At 45.9% G+C, this 11596-nt stretch overlaps 1 protein-coding gene across 6 annotated transcripts in view; it reads right to left on the reverse strand.

Annotated features, from left to right (window-relative positions):
* The window catches only part of akap13a (A-kinase anchoring protein 13a), a 77076-nt gene extending 66215 nt beyond the window's left edge, over positions 1-10861 (reverse strand). For all 6 annotated transcript variants that reach the window (XM_090222045.1, XM_090222044.1, XM_090222047.1 and 3 more), the window contains exons 1-4: positions 10611-10861; positions 6463-6634; positions 1595-1662; positions 1033-1111 (exon numbers count right to left, since the gene is read on the reverse strand). In XM_090222045.1, coding sequence (XP_090078171.1) covers positions 1033-1111; positions 1595-1662; positions 6463-6634; positions 10611-10679 — 388 coding nt within the window. In that variant the 5' untranslated portion in view covers positions 10680-10861. The remainder of the gene's footprint in view (positions 1-1032; positions 1112-1594; positions 1663-6462; positions 6635-10610) is intronic.
* Between the last annotated feature and the right edge of the window lie 735 nt (positions 10862-11596).

The raw sequence follows: 11596 nt of genomic DNA on the forward strand, positions 1-11596 counted from the left end.
GACTCTATAGGGAACAGATACATGCAGCCCTGTAGGACTCTATAGGGAACAGATACATGCAGCCCTGTAGGACTCTATAGGGAACAGATACATCCATGCAGCCCTGTAGGACTCTATAGGGAACAGATACATCCAGCCCTGTTGGACTCTATAGGGAACAGATACATGCAGCCCTGTAGAACTCTATAGGGAACAGATACATCCAGCCCTGTCGGACTCTATAGGGAACAGATACATCCAGCCCTGTAGGACTCTATAGGGAACAGATACATCCAGCCCTGTTGGACTCTATAGGGAACAGATACATGCAGCCCTGTAGAACTCTATAGGGATCAGATACATCCAGCCCTGTCGGACTCTATAGGGAACAGATACATCCAGCCCTGTAGGACTCTATAGGGAACAGATACATCCAGCCCTGTAGGACTCTATTGGGAACAGATACATGCAGAATTTGATTGTATTCTAACTGGTACCAACAGATCTGGGACCAGGACAGGACTGTGGTGACTCTGGTTAACACCAACAAATCTGGGACCAGGACAGGACTGTGGTGACTCTGGTTAACACCAACAGATCTGGGACCAGGACAGGACTGTGGTGACTCTGGTTAACACCAACAGATCTGGGACCAGGACAGGGCTGTGGTGACTCTGGTTAACACCAACAGATCTGGGACCAGGACAGGGCTGTGGTGGCTCTGGTTAACACCAACAAATCTGGGACCAGGACAGGACTGTGGTGACTCTGGTTAACACCAACAGATCTGGGACCAGGACAGGACTGTGGTGACTCTGGTTAACACCAACAGATCTGGGACCAGGACAGGGCTGTGGTGACTCTGGTTAACACCAACAGATCTGGGACCAGGACATGGCTGTGGTGACTCTGGTTAACACCAACAGATCTGGGACCAGGACAGGGCTGTGGTGGCTCTGGTTAACATCAACAGATCTGGGACCAGGACATGGCTGTGGTGGCTCTGGTTAACACCAACAGTATGACTATTGAGTATATTTAAGATGGACTCACGGTTTAACCCTCGTTTTGGTCTCCGGGTGACAACAGGAATGGTGGCTGAATCTGGAACTGCAAACTGCTGTCTGGGCGTCTGGAGGGAAAACAATCCAGGACTTCAGTAGTGTAAATAAGTTCATGACCTTGATGTTCTGTAGGCTACTCATCCTATTGGCTGACAAAATGATCTAGTACATAAAAACATGATATCCTTGTAGGCTACTCATCCTATTGGCTGACAAAATGATCTAGTACATAAAAACATGATATCCTTGTAGGCTACTCATCCTATTGGCCGACAAAATGATCTAGTACATGAAAACATGATGTCCTTGTAGGCTACTCATCCTATTGGCTGACAAAATGATCTAGTACATGAAAACATGATGTCCTTGTAGGCTACTCATCCTATTGGCTGACAAAATGATCTAGTACATGAAAACATGATATCCTTGTAGGCTACTCATCCTATTGGCTGACAAAATGATCTAGTACATGAAAACTGTCCTTGTAGGCTACTCATTTTGTAGGCTGACAAAACGGTCTGAAAATAGTTTTAAATACAGTTTTTCCTTACCTTCATCTTCACCTTGGCACAGACAGGCAGGCTTTCTCTACAACTCTTATGAACATGTGCATTGCAATCTGAAAAATACAAAATAAAATGAAACTCTAAATCTTAAAGTAAGAACTTCAACAGAATAATCTTCCAGGGGAGTTATTTCACGTGTTATGAACTGTGACTGGGGAGTTAGACTGGTCAACAGAACCAGAGAGTTGGACTGGTCTACAGAACCAGAGAATTGGACTGGTCTACAGAACCAGAGAGTTGGACTGGTCTACAGAACCAATGAGTTGGACTGGTCTACAGAAGCAATGAGTTGGACTGGTCTACAGAACCAATGAGTTGGACTGGTCAACAGAACCAGAGAGTTGGACTGGTCTACAGAACCAGAGAGTTGGACTGGTCTACAGAACCAGAGAGTTGGACTGGTCAACAGAACCAGAGAGTTGGACTGGTCTACAGAACCAGAGAGTTGGACTGGTCTACAGAACCAGAGAGTTGGACTGGTCAACAGAACCAGAGAGTTGGACTGGTCAACAGAACCAGAGAGTTGGACTGGTCTACAGAACCAGAGAGTTGGACTGGTCTACAGAACCAATGAGTTGGACTGGTCTACAGAACCAATGAGTTGGACTGGTCTACAGAACCAATGAGTTGGACTGGTCTACAGAACCAATGAGTTGGACTGGTCTACAGAACCAGAGAGATGGACTGGTCAACAGAACCAGAGAGTTGGAGTGGTCTACAGAACCAGAGAAGTGGACTGGTCAACAGAACCAGAGAGTTGGACTGGTCTACAGAACCAGAGTGTTGGACTGGTCAACAGAACCAGAGTGTTGGACTGGTCAACAGAACCAGAGAGTTGGACTGGTCTACAGAACCAGAGAGTTGGACTGGTCTACAGAACCAGAGAGTTGGACTGGTCTACAGAACCAGAGAGTTGGGACTGGTCTACAGAACCAGAGAGTTGGGACTGGTCTACAGAACCAGAGAGTTGGGACTGGTCTACAGAACCAGAGAGTTGGGACGGTCTACAGAACCAGAGAAGTGGACTGGTCAACAGAACCAGAGAGTTGGACTGGTCTACAGAACCAGATTGTTGGACTGGTCAACAGAACCAGAGTGTTGGACTGGTCAACAGAACCAGAGTGTTGGACTGGTCAACAGAACCAGAGAGTTGGACTGGTCAACAGAACCAGAGAGTTGGACTGGTCTACAGAACCAGAGAGTTGGACTGGTCTACAGAACCAGAGAGTTGGACTGGTCTACAGAACCAGAGAGTTGGGACTGGTCTACAGAACCAGAGAGTTGGGACTGGTCTACAGAACCAGAGAGTTGGGACTGGTCTACAGAACCAGAGAGTTGGGACTGGTTTACAGAACCAGAGAGTTGGACTGGTCTACAAAACCAGAGAATTGGGACTGGTCTACAAAACCAGAGAATTGGACTGGTCTACAGAACCAGAGAAGTGGACTGGTCTACAGAGTTGGACCGGTCTACAGAACCAGAGAGTTGGACTGGTCTACAGAACCAGAGAGTTGGGACTGGTCTACAGAACCAGAGAGTTGGGACTGGTCTACAGAACCAGAGAGTTGGGACTGGTTTACAGAACCAGAGAGTTGGACTGGTCTACAAAACCAGAGAATTGGGACTGGTCTACAAAACCAGAGAATTGGACTGGTCTACAGAACCAGAGAAGTGGACTGGTCTACAGAGTTGGACTGGTCTACAGAACCAGAGAGTTGGACTGGTCTACAAAACCAGAGAAGTGGACTGGTCTACAGAGTTGGACTGGTCTACAGAACCAGAGAGTTGGACTGGTCTACAGAACCAGAGAGTTGGACTGGTCTACAGAACCAGAGAGTTGGACTGGTCTACAGAACCAGGGAGTTGGACTGGTCTACAGAACTAGAGAGTTGGCGTATGTCCAGAATGGCACCATAGTCCTTCAGGGATTCTTGAAAGTTGGGACAATCCTTGTTGGGAAACTTTATATTTATAGTCAATTTGTTTTTCTTTTGTTGTATTAATTCAGATTAAATTGCATTTAGTGGAATTTTATTTAGGGAAAGATTTGCTTTTGTAATTTTCTAAATATTTTCTATATTATAAATTTTCATATCGGCTCTATGCCCAGACATGCCCTTGTCTGGAGCAAATTATACAAATTTCAACTCTCCAATTATATATTTTTTATTCTATAAACAAGCAATAATATTTTTATAGTTTTAAAATAAATATGTTGTAGTTTCTTGTGAGAGCCCTCTCTGCCTTTTAAGAGAAATAGTCTTAAAATGTGATTCCTAAAAGATGTGCCTGGAGATATGGTGAACTCCGTCAGATTGGTCTTAAATTCTAAATGAATCAGGGATGAGCAGGGACAGCTATACCATAAGGACCCCTTCTGCATGTCCTCATTCTATGTAGTACAAGAAGACTACTCTACTAAGACTTCTCTACTTTTAATAGATGAAAACAAAAAATATTGAAATCACCATTGTCACAACAATGAACTGTCAACTCCATCTCCTTGATAGAATATTCATTTTGGTTTAAATATGTTTATTTTGATTAGTTTTTAGTCATAAAGCAACTGAAGAAAAACTAAATTGTTACCTTGTATACCACTTCAATTCCATAAATCAAACTCATTCAGATTGTTGTCTAACGTCAACTCCGTAAGTCATCCACATACATAGACACTCTGTCTTTACTCAAAGTCAGTGGCATTCAGTTAGTAAAGGTTGAAAAAAGCAAGGGGCCTAAACAGCTACTCTGGGGAATTCCTGATTCTACCTGCAAGGGGCCTAAACAGCTGCCCTGGGGAATTCCTGATTCTACCTGGATTATGTTTGAGAGGCTTCCATTAACAGTATGATGGCCTAGAGATAGAAGCTATTTCAGTCTCAGCTTTGATGCACCTGTACTGGGCTCGCTTTCTGGATGGTAGTGGTGTGAACAGGCAGTGGCTCGGGTGGTTATTGTCCTTGATGATCTTTATGGCCTTCCTGTGACATCGGGTGATGTAGGTGTCCTGGAGGGCAGGTAGTTTGTCCCCGATGATGCGTTGTGCAGACCGCACTACCCTCTGGAGAGTCTTGCGGTTGTGGGCGGTGCAGTTGCCGTTCCGGGCGGTGATACAGCCCGAAAGGATGCTCTCGATTGTGTATGTGTAAAAGTTTGTGAGGGTTTTAGGTGACAAGCCACATTTCTTCAGCCTCCTGAGGTTGAAGAGGCGTTGTTGCACCTTCTTCACCACACTGTCTGTTTGGATGGACCATTTCAGATTGTCAGTGATGTGTACGCAGAGGAACTTAAAATGTGTACGCAGAGGAACTCCGTCAGCCACGGAGAAAGAGATTCCACAGTCCTTGGTAGCGGGCCACGTTGGTGGCACTGTATTATCCTCAAAGTGGATAAAGAAGGTGTTTAGTTTACCTGGAAGCAAGACGTCTGTGTTCGTGACGTGGCTGGTTTAACTTTTGCAGTCCGTGATTGTCTGCAGACAATCGTCTCGTGTCTGAGCCGTTGAATTGCGACTCCATTTTGTCGACATTTGGATGATTTGATTTCATTTTAACTTTTTATTTATTTTAACCTTTAACTAGGCAAGTCAGTTAAGATAAAATTCTTATTTACAATGACGGCCTACCCCGGCCAAACCCGGACGACGCTGGGCCAATTGTGCAAAGCCCTATGGTATTATTCTCTGACACTATCCAGAACATATCCCAGTCCCTGTAATCAAAACAATCTTGAAACGTGGATTCCCGATTGGTCAGACTGGCGTTAAATAGTCCTTAGCATGGGTACTTCCTGTTTAAGTTCCTGCCTATAGGAATGGAGGAGCAAAATAGATACGTGTTCATATTGGAAAAAATAAGGGCGGGGGAGGGCCTTGTAAGCATTGCGGAAGTTAGAGTAGCAATGATCCAGTGGTTTTCCAGTGCGAGTGCTACAGTCGATATGCTGATAGAATTTAGGTAGCCTTGTTCTCAAATTTTGTTTGTTAAAATCCCCAGCTACAATTAATTCAGCCTCAGGATATATGGTTTCCAATATAGTCCATTGAAGTTCCTTGAGGGCCATTGTGGTATCGACTTGAGGGGGGATATATATGGCTGTGACAATAACAAAATATAATTATCTTGGGAGATAATATGGTCGGCATTTGATTATGAGGAATTCTAGGTCAGGTGAACAAAAATACTTGAATTCCTGTTGTTACAATTACACCATGAGTCATTAAACCCCCGCCCTTCTTCCCAAAGAGATGTTTATTACTGTCGGCGCGACGCACTGAGAAACCAGGTAGTTGTATCGTCTCCGACAGCATATCCCGAGAGAGCCATGGTTCCGTGAAACAGAGTATGTTACACTCCCTGATGTCTCTTTGGAAAGCAAACCTCGCCCTGATTTCATCGACCTTGTTATCTAGGGACTGGACATTGGAGAGTAATATACTCGGGAGTGGTGGGTGGTGTGCGCACCTCCGAAGTCTGACCAGAAGACTGATCTGTTTGCCTTTTCTCCGGCAGAGTTGTTTTGGATCAGCCTTTGGAATCAGTTCAATTGCCCCGAGTGGTGCGGACAAAGGATCCGCTTCGGGAAAGTCGTATTCCTGGTCGTAGTGTTGGTAAGTTGACATCGCTCTGATATCCAATAGTTCTTCCCGGCTGTATGTAATAAAACTTAAGATTGTCTGGGCTAACAATGTAAGAAATAATACATCAAAATAAAAATAAATACTGAAATGTTTCCTAAGGATTAGAAGCAAGGCAGCCCTCTCTGTCGGCGCCATCTTGAGCGATATGGTGTGTATCTACTAAACCTGCTAATAGTTGGTTTTGTTAGCGTTGTATTGACTGATGCTGTCTTACTGGTGCAGAGAAAGGCATCCTTAGTGTTGATGGTTTTGCTGCATTGGTGGCAGGAGGAGGATTGTGTCTGGGACGAGACCATGCTGAAGTGATGTCCGTTCAGCATACATCTCTCTCTGGCCTTCGCCTCTCTCCTCTCGTCTTTGTCTCGACTCTTCTCTCCATCCTTTTCCTGCAGGTGGAAGAAGGGGGATTAGGAGTAGAAACAGAATGAGGTCAGACAGTACAGCTACCCTCTCTCTCCGTTCCTCCTTTCCCTGCCTAGAAACAGAATGAGGTCAGACAGTACAGCTACCCTCTCCATCCGTTCCTCCTTTCCCTGCCCAGAAACAGAATGAGGTCAGACAGTACAGCTACCCTCTCTCTCAGTTCCTCCTTTCCCTGCCTAGAAACAGAATGAGGTCAGACAGTACAGCGACCCTCTTTCTCCGTTCCTCCTTTCCCTCCCTTGAAACAGTATGAGGTCAGACAGTACAGCTATCCTCTCTCTCCGTTCCTCCTTTCCCTGCCTAGAAACAGAATGAGGTCAGACAGTACAGCTACCCTCTCTCTCACTTCCTCCTTTCCCTGCCTAGAAACAGAATGAGGTCAGACAGTACAGCGACCCTCTCTCTCCGTTCCTCCTTTTCCTGCCTTGAAACAGAATGAGGTCAGACAGTACATCTACCCTCTCTCTCCGTTCCTCCTTTCCCTGCCTAGAAACAGAATGAGGTCAGACAGTACAGTGACCCTCTCTCTCCGTTCCTCCTTTCCCTGCCTAGAAACAGAATGAGGTCAGAGAGTACAGCTACCCTCTCGCTCCGTTCCTCCTTTCCCTGCCTAGAAAGGATCTGTATGGTAACTAGTCCTTATATAGACCACAGATGACCTCTACTGACCAGGATCTGTTACTCTGTATGGTTACTAGTCCTTATATAGACCACAGATGACCTCTACTGACCAGGATATGTTACTCTGCATGGTTACTAGTCCTTATATAGACCACAGATGACCTCTACTGACCAGGATCTGTATGGTAACTAGTCCTTATTTAGACCACGGATGACCTCTACTGACCAGGATCTGTTACTCTATGGTTACTAGTTTTTATATAGACCACAGATGACCTCTACTGACCAGGATCTGTTACTATGTATGGTAACTAGTCCTTATATAGACCACAGATGACCTCTACTGAACAGGATCTGATACTCTTTATGGTAACTAGTCCTTATACAGACCACAGATGACCTCTACTGACCAGGATCTGATACTCTGCATGGTAACTAGTCCTTATATAGACCACAGATGACCTCTACTGACCAGGATCTGATACTCTTTATGGTAACTAGTCCTTATATAGACCACAGATGACCTCTACTGACCAGGATCTGTATGGTTACTAGTCCTTATATAGACCACAGATGACCTATACTGACCAGGATCTGTTACTCTGTATGGTAACTAGTCCTCATATAGACCACAGATGACCTCTACTGACCAGGATCTGTATGGTTACTAGTCCTTATATAGACCACAGATGACCTCTACTGACCAGGATCTGTTACTCTGTATGGTTACAAGTCCTTATATAGACCACAGATGACCTCTACTGACCAGGATATGTTACTCTGCATGGTTACAAGTCCTTATGTAGACCACAGATGACCTATACTGACCAGGATCTGTTACTCTGTATGGTTTCTAGTCCCTTATATAGACCACAGATGACCTCTACTGACCAGGATCTGTATGGTTACTAGTCCTTATATAGACCACAGATGACCTCTACTGACCAGGATCTGTTACTCTGCATGGTTACTAGTCCTTATATAGACCACAGATGACCTCTACTAACCAGGTTCTGTATAGTTACTAGTCCTTATATAGACCACAGATGACCACTACTGACCAGGATCTGTTACTCTGTATGGTAACTAGTCCTTATATAGACCACATATGACCTCTACTGACCAGGATCTGTTACTCTATGGTTACTAGTCCTTATATAGACCACACATGGCCTCTACTGACCAGGATCTGTTACTCTGTATGGTAAATAGTCCTTATATAGACCAGAAATGACCTCTACTGACCAGGATCTGTTACTCTCTATGGTAACTAGTCCTCATATAGACCACAGATGACCTCTACTGACCAGGATCTGTATAGTTACTAGTCCTTATATAGACCACAGATGACCTCTACTGGCCAGGATATGTTACTCTCTATGGTTACTAGTCCTTATATAGACCACAGATGACCTCTACTGACCAGGATCTGATACTCTTCATGGTAACTAGTCCTTATATAATCCGACGTCTGCGTTGACTTTGCAGCGTTTACAATCATACGGCCTCTGCAGAAGTCAGGGCCATTAATACTTCCTGTGTTTCGCAGAGTATGCACAGAGCTGTTGTCAAGGAAGTTGTCGAGGAAGTGAATTTGTGTTTACACAAGACTTCCCGCCCTCCCACCTACCGTCGACCAATCACGTCAATGTGGAGTCATATGGAGCCCTCCACGTTGTTCCACAATTTGACAGGGTTACATCACACCCTCCCTACAGCGCCTCCCGACCACATGTTGGAATCTAGCTTACATCGCCTCTTCCCCTTTACGCTCACTTCCCCTTACATACAGGAAGTTGCACGCAGCTGAATAGCATAAAAACTCTCCAATACAGAATAACAACTTGGGCATCTCAACAACTTTTCTCAAAAAATCAAGGTCAAGCGTGTTTAAAACAATGACTTCCAGTAGCTGGTTCTCAAAACTAAGCACACAATACATGGGTTATCCTCTGACAAATCTGCTATTTAAACAATCTGAATAGAGGTAGAGGTCATCACACAATACATGGGTTATCCTCTGACAAATTAAGCAAACTGAATGAAACTCTCAATGTTGTCAATGCAGAGGCATTTTGATTGGTTAACACAAGATCAAAAATAGATAAACAGCTGAAAACAGGCTAAATGAACAGGATATATTTTACACCTATTGGAAATGGAGATGCTAACAGGACCAGAATCACACTGTTCATTCCTCCCAGACCTACCAAACCCACCTGTTTCCTACCAAACCCATCTGTATCCTACCAAACCCATCTGGTATCCTACCAAACCCATCTTGTATCCTACCAAACCCATCTGTATCCTACCAAACCCATCTGTATCCTACCAAACCCATCTGTATCCTACCAAACCCATCTGTATCCTACCAAACCCATCTGTATCCTTCCAAACCCATCTGTATCCTTCCAAACCCATCTGTATCCTACCAAACCCATTTGTATCCTTCCAAACCCATCTGTATCCTACCAAACCCATCTGTATCCCATCTGTATCCTTCCAAACCCATCTGTATCCTACCAAACCCATTTGTTTCCTACCAAGCCCATCTGTTTCCTACCAAACCCATCTGTTTCCTACCAAACCCATCTGTATCCTTCCAAACCCATCTGTATCCTACCAAACCCATCTGTATCCTTCCAAACCCATCTGTATCTTACCAAACCCATCTGTATCCTACTGTCCTCTACCCCTGTTCTCCTACTGTCCTCTACCCCTGTCCTCCTGCGGTACCTACCCCTGTCCTCAACCCCTGTCCTCTACCCCTGTCCTCCAAATGTATCTACCCCTGTCCTCTACCCCTGTCCTCCTACTGTATCTACCCCTGTCCTCTACCCCTGTCCTCCTACTGTATCTACCCCTGTCCTCCTACTGTCCACTACCCCTGTCCCCCTACTGTCCACTACCCCTGTCCCCCTACTGTCCACTACCCCTGTCCCCCTACTCTCCACTACCCCTGTCCTCCTACTGTCCATTACCCCTGTCCCCTACCCCTGTCCTCCTACTGTACCTACCCCTGTACCCTACCCCTGTCCTCTACCCCTGTCCTCCTACTGTACCTACCCATGTCCCCTACCCCTGTCCCCTACCCCTGTCTTCCTACTGTATCTACCCCTGTCCTCCTACTGTATCTACCCCTATCCTCTACCCCTGTCCTCCTACTGTATCTACCCCTGTCCCCTACCCCTGTACCCTACCCCTGTCCTCCTACTGTATCTACCCCTATCCTCTACCCCTGTCCTCCTACTGTATCTACCCCTGTCCTCCTACTGTACCTACCCCTATCCTCTACCCCTGTCCTCCTACTGTACCTACCTCTAGTCCTCGCCGACACTTTAACTTCATGGAGAGACCTTTGACATCAAAGAACCTTCGATACAACATCTCTGTTACTTTCAGTGACTGGGAGCCCCAGACAGGCTGATATCTAACCTTACAATGCTACAACCATCTAAACCACAGCCTCCACTGACTGAACACCACAGTACCACAGCACTTCACAACACTAGTTCCTATCAGAGTAGGGAGAGAGACAGTGAGAACCAGTAAGTGATGTAACAGTGTACAGGGGGTGACCAGTTCCTATCAGAGTAGGGAGAGAGACAGAGAGCACCAGGAAATGATGCAACAGTGTACAGGGGGTGCTGTTTCTAACTTAACCACCATCTCCAGTAGTAAGAGACAGGTATTCATAGAATATCATAGAACTCTAGCGGTCTGTCTTAGCTGCTGGTCGTCGCTGAGGTCTGTCTTAGCTGCTGGTCGTGGCTGAGGTCTGTCTTAGCTGCTGGTCGTGGCTGAGGTCTGTCTTAGCTGCTGGTCGTGGCTGAGGTCTGTCTTAGCTGCTGGTCGGGGCTGAGGTCTGTCTTAGCTGCTGGTCGGGGCTGAGGTCTGTCTTAGCTGCTGGTCGTCGCTGAGGTCTGTCTTAGCTGCTGGTCGTGGCTGAGGTCTGTCTTAGCTGCTGGTCGTGGCTGAGGTCTGTCTTAGCTGCTGGTCGGGGCTGAGGTCTGTCTTAGCTGCTGGTCGTGGCTGAGGTCTGTCTTAGCTGCTGGTCGTGGCTGAGGTCTGTCTTAGCTGCTGGTCGTGGCTGAGGTCTGTCATTAAAGCTGTTGGCCCTTTAAAGTGACTGGCTAGCTGCTGTGGTGACAGAGAGAGAGAGAGAGATGGAGTCCATAGACAGAGTGTCCTCTTCCTGTTCTACTTCTCTTACCGCTCAGCGCTGATGCTTCCGCTACTATTCTGTTTCTCTGGTATCTATCTCTCATCTCTGCAACACAACACAACACTGTAACATTAGCACA

The sequence above is a fragment of the Oncorhynchus mykiss genome, chromosome 26 (genome assembly GCF_057628025.1).
Source record: "Oncorhynchus mykiss isolate SJ-2025 chromosome 26, ASM5762802v1, whole genome shotgun sequence".
Taxonomy (NCBI): domain Eukaryota; kingdom Metazoa; phylum Chordata; class Actinopteri; order Salmoniformes; family Salmonidae; genus Oncorhynchus; species Oncorhynchus mykiss.